Source organism: Cydia fagiglandana, chromosome 17 (assembly GCF_963556715.1).
Source record: "Cydia fagiglandana chromosome 17, ilCydFagi1.1, whole genome shotgun sequence".
NCBI classification, from domain to species: Eukaryota; Metazoa; Arthropoda; class Insecta; order Lepidoptera; family Tortricidae; genus Cydia; species Cydia fagiglandana.
The window spans coordinates 2675758-2693168 of NC_085948.1; the positions used below are offsets into that span (position 1 = coordinate 2675758).

Below are 17411 nucleotides of genomic sequence, written 5' to 3' on the forward strand. Positions count from 1 at the left end.
TACATTTGTAATCTAAATGCCGCTAGCAGATAAAGATATTAGAGATGTATCACAATGGTACCGAGAATTTTACTAGTAGTCATGATTATCATAACTCTATCATATAATCGACGACCGGTCTGGCCTAGTGGGTAGTGACCCTGCCTGCGAAGCCGATGGTCCTGGGTTCGAATTCCAGTAAGGGCATTTATTTGTATGATGATACAGATATTTGTTCCTGAGTCATGGGTGTTTTCTATGTATTTAAGTATTTATATATTATCTATATCGTTGTCTGAGTACCCACAACACAAGCCTTCTTGAGCTTACTGTGGGACTTAGTCAATCTGTGTAAGAATGTCCTATAATAATATTAATATTAAATAACTGGGTGAAAAGATGCACTTATAAATCACCTCCATGTGCAATGAGTTTTTCTAAACTTTCGCTCACAGGTTTACTAAATTGTCTGTGCAGTGTGATCAAGCCGTTTTAGTGAAATACCTCGTGTTATTTACCTAGACATAATTTGAACATTGACCATTAATTAACAGCTTACAATCAGGGCCGTCTTAAACTATGCCCTTGGGCACATAAGAATTTGGGGCCCTTTTTGAAAAGTAAAGAAAGCAAATTAAACTAACATTTTTCCACTACAAATGATCTTCTATTTATCAGGGGTAATCAAATATACTGTTACTGTCTGTATCAAATATACGTAGGCCCCCTGTGCCCTTATGACAAAGACCTAACTCACAACTACTTACTTACATTTTGTCAATGATTCCTCTGTCCTATTGCGGATGTCATTATCGCAGTTCGTTAGTTTTTTTCTCATTGAACTCATGTTGTATAATAATTACTCCGATAAGCCGTACGTATAACCTTTGGACTTATGATTTTTGCTATCGTGAGTTTTGTTCTGGAATGAACTTTGTAAAGACGTTGATATAAGTACTTATCTACTTAACGTACGTAAGTACAATGTACTTACGGGACCTATGGCTAGAGAATCAGCCGGCCTAGCCAAGGTTACAATCGCTATCGCTTCGACAACGACAAGCATTATGTCTCTTTATCACTCTTCCATATTAGTGTGACAGAGACAGTTGCGTTTCGATCGCTACGGAGCGTAAGCGATTGGCATCTTGGCTACGCGGCCAGCTAAGCTAATGGCGTCGTCGCTTAACAGAAAACTGTTATTCTAAATGACTTTTTAAATTTAATTCGTTTATAATTAAATATACATTAACTAAACCGTATTTCCTATTAGGTAACTCTTAAAACTAGGCGCCATTTCTTATCTTTTCTCTCAAATTAGGTGACACTAAAATATAAGCCACTTTATTTATTAAACGAGGCTCATGAAATTTTATGAAACGGTGCAAACTGTAATTAAATTGTATGTACTATCCTAGGTAATAGTTGTTTTTATTTAGAATCAAAATATCTTAACGACTCTTTGATGACAAGACATGAGAAGTTAAGCTAAATAAATAAATAAATATTATAGGGCCATTCTTAAATACATAAATTGACTAAGACCCACTGTTGTACACTCAGACAACGATATATATAATATACAAATATTTAAATACTAGAAAACATCCATGACTCGGGAACATCGGGGGGGGGGGGGGGGGATTTATCTGTGTTCATCACACAAATAAATGCCCTTACCGGGATTCGAAGCCAGAACCATCGGCTTCATAGGCAGGGTCACTAACCCAATAGGCCAGACCGGTAGTCAACTAAGAAAGTGAAAACCATTATTAATGAAGTCCATTTGGTTGTCATCAGCGAGAGCAGCATGTTCGTGTCCCGGCGGCGCTGGATCCTGAAGACGTGCGGCACGACGACGCCGCTGCGCTGCGTGCGCGCCGTGCTGGCGCTGGCGCGCGACGTGGCCGGGCATGCGCGCGTCGACAACGTGTTCTACTCGCGCCGCGAGTTCGCGCGCCCGCAACACCAGCTGCGTCCGCACGACAACTTTGACAGCGAGGTGAGTGACGCCCATCAAATGCTCGACGTTGACGCCGACGTCACGCGACAGCTTCGCCCATCAAATGCTCGATGTAAGCCTGAGTGGACGCTCGGAGCGGAGCGTTCGGTGGGGCGTGCAGCGTGGCCTCGGGCTCACAAGTGATTTGAGCAGCGTGCACTAAGACCGCTTCTATACGTTTGCATTTGTCTAAGGGCCACCCCACATTTAGCGTCTTTGGAGCGTCGGCGTCTGGTCAGCGCTATGGAAAATGACGTCGCTGCGCAGTTGCGTCGACGTTGCGTCGAGCAGCGGCCATAGAGTTGTAGACGCCGACGCTCGAAAGACGCTAAATGTGGGCTGGCCCTAACATGCACGTCGCACGCCCCGCCCCGCTGCACGCTCAACTCGAGAGTCCACTCAGACTCCACACGACCGCCGTACGTTGGTTAGTTGGTTAGAAAGTAGGGATACCTCCTCTCCCCCTCTCAATAAGAGAGGACGGCTGCAGGAGGTCCCACATATCCCCCATGGCTCCCCAGGCCGGGGAAATGCGTAATGCATTTTGCCACTCCGTCAACAATAAGTTCAAAAACTAAAACCCGACTACTGCAAATCGCGCTCTAAAAAGTATGAAACAAGATAGAATTCTTATCTAAAATTATCAAGCAGGAAATATTATAAATGTTACCATTTTTTTTATATAAAATACAACGTAATATAATTTACTGATTTTTTTACATATTTACAGAGATTCAGAGGATCGCCGTGGTCGTATGCCACGATTATAAACTTAAAAGTAATGTGGCACACGACCACGGCTATCCTCTGAATCTCTGTAAATATCCCGTCTACGCCCGACTCTTTTAGTATGGGGGCGCCGAAGGTGCCCGGCTTTGGAACGCGTACGTCGGGCTACGCCCGACACTTTTAGTATGAGGGCGCCGAAGGCGCCCGGCTTTGGAACGCGTATGTTGGGCTACGCCCGACTCTTTTAGTATGAGGGCGCCGAAGGCGCCCGGCTTTGGAACGCGTACGTCGGGCTACGCCCGACTCTTTTAGTATGGGGGCGCCGAAGGTGCCCGGCTTTGGAACGCGTATGTCGGGCTACGTCCGACTCTTTTAGTATGAGGGCGCCGAAAGGCGCCCGGCTTTGGAACGCGTACGTCGGGCTACGCCCGACACTTTTAGTATGAGGGCGCCGAAGGCGCCCGGCTTTGGAACGCGTATGTCGGGCTACGCCCGACTGTTTTAGTATGTGGGCGCCGAAGGCGCCCGGCTTTGGAACGCGTACGTCGGGCTACGCCCGACACTTTTAGTATGTGGGCGCCGAAGGCACCCGGCTTTGCAACGCGTACGTCGGGCTCCGCCCGACTCTTTTAGTATGAGGGCGCCGAAGGCGCACGGCTTTGCAACGCGTACGTCGGGCTCCGCCCGACTCTTTTAGTATGAGGGCGCCGAAGGCGCCCGGCTTTGGAACGCGTAAGTCGGGCTACGCCCGACAATTTTAGTACGAGGGCGCCGAAGGCGCCCGGCTTCGGAACGCGTACGTATCTTGTAAAAAAATTGACCGTTTCATACATTTTGGCTGATCAGGACTTCTATACCTATTCACGTTATAAAATGTTGCAGGACATTAAAAAACACCATGTATAGCGGCCAAACAAATTTCTTTTGCAAAAACCTTCTTGTATCGCCGTAGTCGCGTAACACGCAGAATGAATCCAGAGCGCTTGTAGATTCATAGTTCGAATCACCTAACCGAAAATTTAATGTTTTATCTGGCGCATGCAAGCAACGCCGGGTGCAAACGCTAACAATATTTATATATTTGAAATGTGCTAATTGAGCTCTTTCCAATGATGTATAACACATCATCATTACTTAATTTTAGTTTTTTGGTTCGTGACTTTATGACCTCTAGAGGGCGCAGTGTTCATTTTTTTGTGACGCCATATAGCCTATAACCAGCGGACGATTAAGACGATTCGAATGACACATCGTTTATTAAATTATAATAAGTACTTTAGAAGTTATGAGGGAACAGATGAACATACATACATACATACATACATACCCACATACATACCGGTCAAAATCATAACCCTCCTTTTGCGTTGCCGTAGTCGGGTAAAAAAAGGTGTAGGGCGGTGAGCATTAGCGACTGGCGCTTAGCTAGCTTATCTTATGTGTGTAAGGGCGCGGTCATGGGAAACGGTGCTACGCCGCAGAAATTTACGGAGTCTCACGCCGCTAACATGGGGATTCAAGGGACCGCCGCGTCATGTTAGAAATTCCTCTGTGTGCTGGGATGTGCTGGGCAGCCAATCGAGTGCTGCGTCTTAATACCTTACTATCTGCATTTTAGTGTCGGAAACCTCAAATGCTAACGTCCTAATTCCTTTTACGTGTTTATGGATTATGTATACTGTATTTTGATTTGATGTATTACCTTGGCATTTTGTTTGGTAGGTATGTACCTTACAGTTGACGTATCAGCGAAAGTTTCGGGCGAGACGTCTGCTTTCGTTATACTCGCATAACTACTTAAATATCAATCTTTCGACCTTTCATTACGATTGTTATGGTTATCGAACTCAAGTGTGAACGCACATTACTCACTACATTGTAGAATATTTCCAACTACATCACACATTGTCTGCCTGATCACTCGATTCCAAGAACAGATAATTCAGTGAACGGCATATAGGTCCTGAACCCAGATAACGTGTTACCAGACGTTTTAAAATTGTGCAAATTATATATCTCTTGATTAGGTACTTTACTAGAAATTGCGTCACATTTTGCCTATTCACTACATAAGCACAATGTGACGCAATTTGTAGTATATGAGTAATATTATTTTCCGTACAGCTGGAAATTTTCCCATAAGCAAATATTTTCACAACAGTTATGGTTTCCAATTAGAATATGTTTATTTCCGTTTCCGACCCGATTTTAGATCTTTTTTTTTTTTTTTTGATTTATTTAGAACACAAACAGTCACATAATACAAATGGATTTTTAGTACAATGTAGTGTACGTAACATACTTAAGAAACAGACCTGGAGGTTCATTAATGAGTAGGTATATAATGTTAACATACATAATAACCGCAGAAAGAAAAAATAAAATTGTAATTATGAGCCATATCTACTTAAACTGTATTTACCAGTCTTCCAAACAAAATCAATATTGTTTTAGATTATAGTAGGGTAGGTAAGTAGAAAAAATCTATTCAAAGTATCCAACAACAAAGCTGTAGATAGCTATTAATTTATCAATTTACGTGACATTTATCTGACGAACTGAACTCGTAACCCTTTATAATATCCACATTGAGATCATAGATAGCCTTCCTCGTTCTATGGCACGTTTAAAGTTAATTCGCTGATCAAGAGAAACAACAACTACATAACGGAAACGAAGTTGTCATTTTCGACACCGGACGCGACGTAACTTTTGCAACGTTAATTGTATGAATACTTTTGTCTCAAGTGACATGCCGCCTCTGATCGTTTCTAAGAAAAATAACTTTGCGTTCTTGCAATTTTCGCTCCTGTTATTTTATTAATTCGCTGAACTGTATGTACTCGTAAGACGAATACTTCCCTAAATGAGTATTCCTTACGGTGGTATTCCATTTGTCTAATATCTTCATCACTGTCGCACTAGTGGAGAAAAGTAATAAAAAGAGGTGACGACGCTACGGAGCGTTAACGATTGGCATGTTGGCTACGCGCCTTGTACTGTAAATCGTAATCAGATCAGAGTGAATTAACTAAATGTTTTTTTCTTTTGTTCGCAGGTGGAACTGCTAGATTCGTTCTTCGGCGACGGGCGCGCTTACATCATGGGCCCGGAGAAGGACTGCTGGTATCTCTACACACTGCTGCCACTTGAAGGTAACACCATCATATCATCTATAACTAAAGATTATATTGCCTATTGCCTATTACACCAAAGCATTTAAATTTCTATAGATAAAACTTGTAAAATGTCTTCTATCTCCACAGAAACATCTAAATTAAAGCCCTACTCACAGAAAAATATCTAAATTTCTCCAAAATCCCACAGGGACAGTAGATGCGCTGGAGAAGGAGGAGCGAAACAGCCGCGAGGCGGCGGGCGCGCTCCCTGAACCAGACCAGACCCTCGAGATCCTCATGTCCGACCTGGACCCAGAAGTCATGGACATCTTCACACGCGCTGCTTCTGCTGACGCCAAGCAGGCCACCAAGGTAACCTACGAAACAGCCGCGAGGCGGCGGGCGCGCTCCCTGAACCAGACCAGACCCTCGAGATCCACATGTCCGACCTGGACCCAGATGATGACACGCCCTCGCGGTTCCAATCACAGTGCGTATGTACGTGGCCTCAGACAGCAAAACGGCCTCATAAACTGTTTTACGATCCCTGGGGTCACTTTCTAGACATGCGAACATACCTATAGTATAGTAGCGCTAACGGTATCATGATAGCGTTGTTGGATAGGTGGGACTCCCCCCTGCTGCAGCAGTGGTCAAAACTCCACACTGTAGTGAATAAGTAGTTAAGTACTTATAGGTCAAGAAATGAATGCTCAAAAAACGTTGTAGAGGGAAATGCTAGGAACACAATTTTTGACTCCGTAACTTTGTTTGGACTAGTTAGGAGGTGAACATATCAAAAGTCCCCGGCTGTAACCCCGCTGCTGGGGGGTAGAGGGGGGTAAGAAGGTCGAATTTTTCGGTTTTTCATTGATATCTTGGAAACTTTGCGTCTTAGCGACATGACTACTAAGACAAACCGAAAGCTGATAAAATTAGTAACAAGTTTTATTCTGTCAAGTTTTTCGATATCATGAATAGTTTTTGAGATACCCGCTCTTGAAAGTTTATTTAGGGATTTTAATTTTATCTTGATATCTACGTCAGTGAAGCTGTTAGGCCATGTTTGGTATCATTTTCGTATAAATCGGGGGTGCTGAATTCATTTATGGTATCACATTGACACCATTCCGAAGTAAAACCAAAATTTAAAAATAAATATTTTTTTAAATCCCTCTTCAGGCTTAAACCGCTGAACCAATTTCGTTGAAATTTGGTATAGAAATAGTTTAAATCTCGACACACGACATAGGATAGTTTTTATAACCAAAAGCATCTTTTGAGGGTGTGAAAAGTGGGGTGGAAGTTTGTATGGGGAGTCAATAACCGCTGAACCGGTTTAGATGAAAATTAGGACGGAATACATCTGTGATTTAGATGAAAGTGATACCAAACATGACTTCAAACCTTACCTTGAGCAGTTTTAACCTCAGGAATTCAGTTTCGTCGACGAAGTTGAATTCCCCCCATACTCCATTTCACAACTTTAAAGGATGATTATTGAGATAAAAAGTATCTTATGTCCTGTCTTGGGACTCGAAATATCTGTATACCAAATTTCAATTAAATCGGTTGAGCGGTTTAAGCGTGAAGAGAAATTTTAAAAAAAAGGTATTTGTTTAAAGTTTATATGTTTTTTCTTAGGAATGGTGTCAATGTGATACCAAAACTGAATTCAGCACCCTCGATTTATACGAAAATGATACCAAACACGGTCTAGCAGCGTCACTAATGTAGATATCAAGATAAAATTGAAAGCCCTAAATAAACTTTCAAGAGCGGATATTGTAACGTAGTACATTTTTCTAAATTTGAAATAAATATTTTGGGTCGATTGATAATTAAAAGAAAAATACCTCTTCTTATTTCAACGTTTTTAACGGTGTCCAAAACAAACCTCATTGATTGCATTTCTATGCATAATCTGTTGCATTCAGATGCACCTCTCGATGCTTATCTGTTGTCGGGGTTGTCATATGACTAAAAATAATTAAAACTTGAGATATTTATGTTGTCACTCCAGGAAAACTTTGTATGAAGTAGGTAGGATTTATAAGATAAAAAAACAATTTCGATTTAAAACAAAACATAGAAATTACAGACTTACAAAGTGGCTCTGGAATGAAACAATATTAGATTAAATGGTAAAAATATATTTCTTAGGCTCAGGAGTGATATTGTCTAAATAATTCAGACAGAATTTTCGTGGGATTTGTGTCTTCAAGGGACTGCCACCCTACCTTTTGTTAATAGGGCTCTCAGGGACTCCATATTGGAGATCATTCGAGAATGATAGGCACATTTGATTTGGGAACCCCTCTGGGGACACTCGCTCGCAAGAGCCCAATTTGTGGGAAGACCACACTTTCGGCATGGTGGTCTGAAAGATGGAAACGGCTTGAGTCCTTCGGAAGCTCCACTGAGTGAGTAGAAATTAAATTTCGTGGTGATCAACTCCACAATGGCGCGAGACGTTGTGGGTTTGTTCTTAACCAGATTTTGGTTCTTTGCAGAGAGACTCCTGCTCGAGGGAAGGGAGCGCTCCGCCAGAAGGCTTAGCAGCTACCAGTGCGGTGAGCCAAATTTCAAATGGTTTCATCTCTTTTCTAGCGGCCATAAAGGGCGTAGGCTAATATAACCTTTTCTCGGTTTTCAGGAGCCGGGATTTATTCATTCATTGATTCATTCATTTATTTCATGCGTTGAGTAATTTATCTCAAAAGCTTCAAAATCCTAGAAGTCAATTTAGTTTTGGAGACCTCCTGGAGCGAGGAATTTAAGCACGCCATCTGCCTCGGCCACGTCATTTTGGTACCACGTGCGCGGCCCCTGAGCTCTACGTCACCGCTCAGCATCAAGCTTCACCGGGGAAAGCAGCCTGTCACCCCGCTGCATCTGAGGAACGTTTAAATTCTGAGGTCGGTCCTTTCCATGATTTAATTTAGTAAGGCATCAGCGCCAGCTGCAAAGTTAGAGTAAATTTAGAATTTTGAGCAACCACTAAAGTAAGATAAAGACATTTGAAAATCCTGGTACATAGTTATTTAGTATTAAAATAAATTAGTTCTTAAATAAGTAGAATTCTGTGTGAAGCTTTATTCTGGACCTATTAAGCGGCCCAGCTTTCCACTGAGCTAAGTTCTAAAATTAGGTGTCGTCAAATCAAGTTAAAGGTTCACACAGATTCGCAGGTTAGGATTAAATCACTAACTTACCACTGGCAAGATCTTAGGATTAATAAAGTTTCTATAATATAATTTGTGTTCGCTTTTTCATCTCCCAAATTAGGTTCCTCTAGCAAGCAATTTTAGACACCACATTTTTTACTGTTTTAATTTCATTGTTTTTGTGCTAACGTGCTATAGCTTTCTTTGAACAAGCCGGAGCTTTGCAATTTTATTTAACCCCTTTAAAATAGCACGTTTCACTGGCGCCCTGGGTATAAACTTGCTAAAGGAATCTTGTGAAATTTCATGTACCAGGAAAGTTGTGAAATATTTACTGTGTTACTCACCTTTTTGTTTAGTCTTGGTTGCTCTTTATTCATTAAATAGTCTTTAGATATAGTAATTTGAAGATTTGATTGCAATCTTGCTGGTTTGCTGCAATTTATTTGATGTTTTTTGGAAGAGAAAGTGACAAGCAATTTTTTGATTTTTGAGGTTATTGCCAACCGTAAAAAATAACGTGGTTTTGTACTTTGCACCAAGCACATGCTAGGAAATTTCACTCATTTTAGATATTAAGATTTAATTTCGACATTTGTTTTAAATTTGGTTGTTTTTAAGCGTAAAAATTGAAATTTAAAAAGGTTTTTGTGCATTCTTTTGTAGTACGGACTTATTACAAAGATATTCGAATTTGAGAAATAACAATTAATTTATAGTATTTGCTTACATTTCCCTTAAATTTCTTTAGTGTCAACTCATTGTTACATATTTAAAGTAAACGGTATTGGATTTTGTTGGAAATATTACTTTCTTGGAAGTTTGTGGTATTGTTTGGAACCAATTTCATAGTAGCTTTCACTTTGCAAATTTAAAAAGAAAGTTGACGTTTGAAAGTGTACACCTGTCAGTTAGAAATTATTTTCGGTAGAAAAAATACTTTACTCATTAAGGATTACAGTTACATTATTTGTAGATTAAGATTGGTTTAAAGAAAATAGTACACTATTTAATATTATTTAATCTTGTTAGAAAACAACATAGTGATACAGTCATACATACAATACATATTGTTAATACCAGAATTTTCAATACAGTAGTTTATACACTAGTTAAAAATGGAGCGCAGCATTCAATTTCACAGTCTTTTGAAGGATGAGTTGATTTATGAGGTTCAAATTCGGTCGGAAACTCCTGCAACCACGGTTGACGCTTTGAGAAAGCAACTTAGGTCTCTTATTTTAGAAGCGCCTAGCGAGGACATAGTGGAGACTGAACTGTCAGCGGAGTCGGAGCTAGGCATTGTCTCGGAGAAAGTGATCGATTTGGCTTCCATTGTTGACAAATATTGTGAGACAAAGGAGAGGTATTCTTTAAGTCGCGTTAAAGCCCTCGGGTACCATATTTATCATCGTCTGGCTAGGGTTCAGCCGGAACGCAACCAGACATTGCTAGAACTGAAGACTAGTTTGCAATCCAAGCTTGAGAGTTTATTGGCGAAGATTGAGGGTCCAGGTTCAAGTCCAGCAGCACCCAGCGGCAGCGCAGAGGTTTCAAATCCAAATCCTTTGGTCTCCGGCAATAATTCTGAAATGTTAACAAGCGGTATTAGGGAAATGCAGGTTCAGTGCTCTAGTGATTTGAATATTTCAAAATGGCAGGTTAAATTTAATGGTTTAACAGACCCGCGCTCATTTTTGGAGCGTGTGGAAGAGCTTAAGGAAGCAAACGGGGTTTCAGATGCCAAACTATTTAGGGCGGCACCACATTTATTTGTAGACTCGGCATTGTTGTGGTTCAGAGGTGTCAAGGGTTCGGTTTCAAGTTGGCAGGATTTAAAGTCACTTTTGTTGGATGAGTTTGTCCCCGGTGACTATGATTTTAGGCTGAGACAGGAAATTCAAGCTAGAACGCAGGGGGAAAACGAACCCATCCACTTGTATTTTGCGGTAATGTCTGGCATGTTTGCTAGGTTGAAATCAGACTTACCGGAGGAGGCGAAACTGGACATCTTGTTGCACAACATTCGCCCACATTTTACTCAGCAGTTGGCATTGGTAGATATTAGTTCGGTCGCCGAACTGAAGGCTTATTGTCGCAAGGTTGAGTTTTCACAGCAAAGGGCGAAATTATTTGTAGAACCGCCCAAGGTCAGCGAGCATACACTTTGTCGTGATCATGTTTATAAAGGCTCCAGTGCCAAGCAACCTCAGGTGAATGCCATCGCTGCTAAACAAAGCTCAAGCTTCGCGACCAAGTCGGATAGTTCCTTTTCACAGCGAAAACAGCAACCAAGGTTTTCGGACGCGAAGTTTTCGAAACCACATCGTGGAGTTTGTTACAAATGTGGTAAACCGGATCATAATTTTAAATTGTGTAAAGAAAAGCCTAAATTAAATTCGTATAGCTGTTTTGGCTGTGGCAAAGCAAACACAATCAGATCGGAATGTGAAATCTGTCAGAAGGGTAACGTTACAAAACCAATGCAACAACAGTCAAAAAACGCCTAAGGTTGAATCGTAGCAAGTGTCAATCGAATCGATTAAAGTTTAAATCGATTGAACAAAATAAAAATGCTAGTTCGATTGCTACGATTCTGTTTGCTCCAAATAAAGATGATATTAGACCATATTTGAAATTTAAAGCGAATGATTTTGAGATTTATGGATTGGCCGATAGTGGTTCAGCATTGTCAGTTTTAGGGAACAATGCACATTTAGATTTTGTCAAATTTGGTTTTACATTTCAGGAAGCGTACTCTAGTTCGTGTAGGGTCGCAAATGGAGTAAATTGCGAGTCGATTGGGTACATTTTTGTCCCGGTTACGTTTGAAAATACTACGAAAGTAATAAAGTTTGTAGTAATACCCTCGATCGTAAATTACGTTATTTTAGGGTATGATTTTTGGAAAGCTTTTGATTTATTGCCTGAATGTTTAAAAAATGCGGAACACATGACTCCACCTGAAAATTATTTTAGTTGTAACGGTTTAAGTGCAGAACAAGTACACACGATTCGGTCTTACGAGCATTTAACTGCGGCCGAGAGGGAACTCGCGGACACCGTCGTAGGGAAATTTAAAAACATTTCGTTCGAGGAGAAGGGGCTTGGCAGAACCAGCTTGACGGAGCATGTTATCGATACTGGTGATGCCACGCCCATCAAAACGAAACAGTACCCGTTATCGCCGGAAAAACGCGCTGCTTTAGCCTCCGAGTTAGACCGCATGTTAAAATTGGACGTAGTTACACCCTGTGAGAGTCCGTGGAATAACCCGGCTCTTTTAGTTAGAAAACCTAACGGTGATTGGCGATTTTGTTTAGATTGCAGGAAATTAAATGCGGTCACAAAGGGAGATTCGTATTCCATTCCGTATATACCCCAGATTTTGGACAGTTTGAAGGAAGCGAAATACCTGACCTCGATTGATTTAAGTTCCTCATTCTGGCAGATCCCGTTAGCTGAAACATCACAGGAAAAGACAAGTTTTTGCGTGCCCGGTCGTGGAATGTTTAAGTTCAAGGTCATGCCTTTTGGTCTCTGCGGCGCATCTGCGCGTCAGCAGAGGCTGATGGACAGCCTTATTGATCACAATTTGACAGGTGACATCGAAACCGGTTTAGCTTTTTGTTACATCGATGACATCGTTATTTGCTCATCAGATTTTCAGACGCACTTGCTTTTGCTAAATCGTGTGTTGGCGAAGTTGGAAAAGGCGAATTTGACAATTAATTTCGAGAAATCTAAGTTTTTCAGGCAGTCCATAAAATACCTCGGTTACGTCGTGGACGAGTTCGGGTTGCGTACTGATCCTGACAAGGTTTCTGCCGTTCTAAACTTCCCCACACCCACGAATGCGCGTGACGTAAGGGCATTCTTAGGAACGTGTTCCTGGTATCGACGGTTTATCCGAAATTTCGCATCGATAGCCGCTCCTTTGAATAAACTTACGTCACAGGGCAAGAAGGCGCCACCTTTCGAGTGGTCTGCGGAAGCAGAGGAAGCATTTAAAATTTTGAAGAACGCTCTAGTGACGGCACCCATTTTGGCGGTACCGGATTTTGAAAAAGAATTTTCAGTACATTGTGATGCGTCTTCATACGGAATCGGTGGAATGCTTTCCCAGACCATCCAGGGGGTTGAGCATCCGATCGCATACGTTAGCCGCGCCCTAAACAAAAGTGAGCGAAATTACAGCGCCACTGAAAGGGAGGCTCTTGCGGTCATATTTTCAGTTGAGAAATTTCAGGCATATTTAGGCTCACGTAAGTTTAAAGTGATCACGGATCACGCGTCACTCAAATGGTTCATGAATCTTGAAAACCCGTCAGGGAGGTTAGCTCGTTGGGGTTGCAGACTGTCTCAATTCGACTTTGAGATTGAGCACAGAAAGGGATCGCTTAACGTTGTGCCTGACGCACTGTCAAGACTCATGCAAGTAGATGCAATAAACGTGACAAATGATGACGTTGAGCCAGATGAATGGTATGATAAGATCTTCAATGGTTGTAGATCTTTTCCCGCAAATTTTCCAAATTTTTGTTTAAAAGACGGGAAACTTTTTAGACTTTCAAAGTCAAAGTATAATTTGTTGCGAGAGTTCGATTGGAAGGAAGTGGTGAAGAAGTGTGATCGTAAGAGAGTTTTGCAGCAAAATCATTGCGAAGCAACTGCTGCGCATTTAGGTGTTTTTAAAACTCATCGCCGGTTGGCGTTGACCTACTTTTGGCCCGGTATGTATAAGGATGTAGTCGAGTTCGTAAAAGCGTGCGATGTCTGTGCAGCGTACAAGCATTCGCAGAAACCGACTGCAGGCCTCATGGGACAGCCAAAGGTATGTCGACGACCATGGTTGGTAGTTAGTATAGATCTCGTCGGTCCACTGCCGCGCTCTCGCGCAGGTTATACATTTTTATTTGTTGTTACATGTTGCTTTTCTAAACACACACTGTTATTTCCACTTCGCCGCGCTACTAGCGCTTTGGTGGCGAAGCATTTTGAAAACCATGTCATTTTGGAACATGGCGTGCCTGAAACCGTGATTGCAGACAATGGAACGCAATTCACGGGATCAGAGTTTAAGCAGTTATTGAAACGCTACAACGTACCTAACATTTTTTATGGCCCGCGCTATACTCCGCAGGTAAATTTAGTCGAGCGTTATAATAAGGTAGTGATGACCGCCGTAGCGTCTTACGTAAAGGACAATCACCGTACATGGGACGAAAAGCTGCACCAAATCAGGTTTGCGATAAACAGTGCAGTAAGTGAGACCACCGGGTATTCTCCTTTCTTTTTAGTGCACGCTAGGGAACCCGTCATTAACGGCTCGTTTTATAAAGATACTGATAAACAGTACGATGTGGGTATGCCTAGAGAGGAGTATGCAGGCGAATTTGGTTGTATGAGAGACATTTTTGAGCAGGTTAGGTTACGTATGCTGCAAGCACATGAAACAAATGCCAAATATTACAATTTGAGACGCCGAGAGGCGAAGTTTTCAGTAGGGGACATTGTTCACAAGCGTACTTATACGCAAAGTGACGCCTCTAAGTTTGTTATGTCAAAACTCGCACCTAAGTATGAACCGTGCAGAGTTAAAAAGGTTTTATCTCCTTTGGTTTATGAGCTTGAAAGGCTAGACGGTCACCCAATTGGGTCGTGGCATATTAAAGATTTTAAGTAGGAAATGGAAGTTAGGTTTTGAGGTGGAAGTTATCTCTGGACGCAAGACCCCGAGTCTCTTAAGGCTTGTCGTCTTGCCGCCAGGGTTGACAACCACTATCACCTACCTCTCATAACATAACAAAAACGGTTGAGATCGTTAGTAGTGTTAAATATTCGGTAAATATTTAATTCACGAATTTTGTTCGGAACGTGGCGAACAGTAAAACTGTTACGTTATTATTTTTGCATGGGCGATGAATGGTTGAATTTGTTAGTGCGTGATGTATGTTAGGCGCGATCGAAGCTGTGCTCAGTCTCAGAGCGATTTGGACTATAGGACTTAGTATGGTTTTAGAGTTTGGAAAAGTTATCCTTGGACGCACGATCACTCGTCTTGTACCAGTCGTCGTGCCGCCAAGGACGACAAACCACTCACCTGCTAGGTACCTCTCAACCCCAACATCGGAGCTATCTTTAATATGACCAAATGGTAACGCATTGTTACGCTTTGTCCGGTACTTACCATACCCGACAAACATCGAAATAGTACTTTGTATTTTTAACTTAGCGTATATTTTTTTTAAATCACGTGTCGTTAGGCGTAAGTCCTAATGATTTTTTTTATAGTACTATTTCGCATGTTGCCGTACCTCGTTTTGTTTAGGTATACCGTGTTTTTTTTGGGGGTGTTGTGCAACATGATTTGGGACGTTTCGTTTCCTCCGACAAGTCAGTCGGGGACAAATTTTTTAGGTAGAGATTAAAACTCAATTTAGCAACTTTGATGGTTTGAAACTTAGATTTTGTTGGATTGTTTTCCGGTTTGGATTTATGGTTGTTGGAGTCGGGTGATGGTTTATTGCCCAGACTTCATCATTTTGCCCGGACAAGGAGAGTTTATACTGATGAATGCTGAATATCGGTCCTGGCGGTTGGAATTGGCTTTCTCAGTACAACAAGCTTTTTCCGCGTTGTGCTGAGAAGGCCAACGGTTTGTTCACTGGTTTGTAAGGTATAACGGAGGTTTTTTTCTATGTGTTGCGCAGATGGCCGCATAGTTTTTTTTCACCTTCCGTATGTTAACGTGGGTTCGAGATTTTCTTTTTTGGTCGTTTGTTTTTAGATTCGGTTGTTCCATGTTTGTGGAAACGATAGATTTTTTTTCAAGATATATAGAGTAGAGTCCTTAGACTCCTGTTGGACAAAATCTCGAAGCCGCGTTAGATTTTTGTTCAATTTGATTAGCTTGTTTATTAGGTTAGTTTTCTTGCCTTTGGCGTGTTGTTGGTCTGGTCCAATAAACTTATTTGTAGGATCCGAATCGCTGAGGACAGCGAGCGGTTCACCTACGTTGAACCTTAAAATCGGGGAGGGGGGTATTGTAACGTAGTACATTTTTCTAAATTTGAAATAAATATTTTGGGTCGATTGATAATTAAAAGAAAAATACCTCTTCTTATTTCAACGTTTTTAACGGTGTCCAAAACAAACCTCATTGATTGCATTTCTATGCATAATCTGTTGCATTCAGATGCACCTCTCGATGCTTATCTGTTGTCGGGGTTGTCATATGACTAAAAATAATTAAAACTTGAGATATTTATGTTGTCACTGCAGGAAAACTTTGTATGAAGTAGGTAGGATTTATAAGATAAAAAAACAATTTCGATTTAAAACAAAACATAGAAATTACAGACTTACAAAGTGGCTCTGTAATGAAACAATATTAGATTAAATGGTAAAAATATATTTCTTAGGCTCAGGAGTGATATTGTCTAAATAATTCAGACAGAATTTTCGTGGGATTTGTGTCTTCAAGGGACTGCCACCCTACCTTTTGTTAATAGGGCTCTCAGGGACTCCATATTGGAGATCATTCGAGAATGATAGGCACATTTGATTTGGGAACCCCTCTGGGGACACTCGCTCGCAAGAGCCCAATTTGTGGGAAGACCACACTTTCGGCATGGTGGTCTGAAAGATGGAAACGGCTTGAGTCCTTCGGAAGCTCCACTGAGTGAGTAGAAATTAAATTTCGTGGTGATCAACTCCACAATGGCGCGAGACGTTGTGGGTTTGTTCTTAACCAGATTTTGGTTCTTTGCAGAGAGACTCCTGCTCGAGGGAAGGGAGCGCTCCGCCAGAAGGCTTAGCAGCTACCAGTGCGGTGAGCCAAATTTCAAATGGTTTCATCTCTTTTCTAGCGGCCATAAAGGGCGTAGGCTAATATAACCTTTTCTCGGTTTTCAGGAGCCGGGATTTATTCATTCATTGATTCATTCATTTATTTCATGCGTTGAGTAATTTATCTCAAAAGCTTCAAAATCCTAGAAGTCAATTTAGTTTTGGAGACCTCCTGGAGCGAGGAATTTAAGCACGCCATCTGCCTCGGCCACGTCATTTTGGTACCACGTGCGCGGCCCCTGAGCTCTACGTCACCGCTCAGCATCAAGCTTCACCGGGGAAAGCAGCCTGTCACCCCGCTGCATCTGAGGAACGTTTAAATTCTGAGGTCGGTCCTTTCCATGATTTAATTTAGTAAGGCATCAGCGCCAGCTGCAAAGTTAGAGTAAATTTAGAATTTTGAGCAACCACTAAAGTAAGATAAAGACATTTGAAAATCCTGGTACATAGTTATTTAGTATTAAAATAAATTAGTTCTTAAATAAGTAGAATTCTGTGTGAAGCTTTATTCTGGACCTATTAAGCGGCCCAGCTTTCCACTGAGCTAAGTTCTAAAATTAGGTG

General features: G+C 41.5%; 1 protein-coding gene across 1 annotated transcript in view; it reads left to right on the plus strand.

The window, feature by feature from the left end:
• Window positions 1–17411, plus strand: part of LOC134672810 (S-adenosylmethionine decarboxylase proenzyme) — a 71948-nt gene that overhangs the window by 41522 nt on the left and 13015 nt on the right. Inside the window, exons 3-5 of the mRNA XM_063530770.1 lie at window positions 1780–1981; window positions 5769–5865; window positions 6038–6201. Coding sequence (XP_063386840.1) covers window positions 1780–1981; window positions 5769–5865; window positions 6038–6201 — 463 coding nt within the window. The remainder of the gene's footprint in view (window positions 1–1779; window positions 1982–5768; window positions 5866–6037; window positions 6202–17411) is intronic.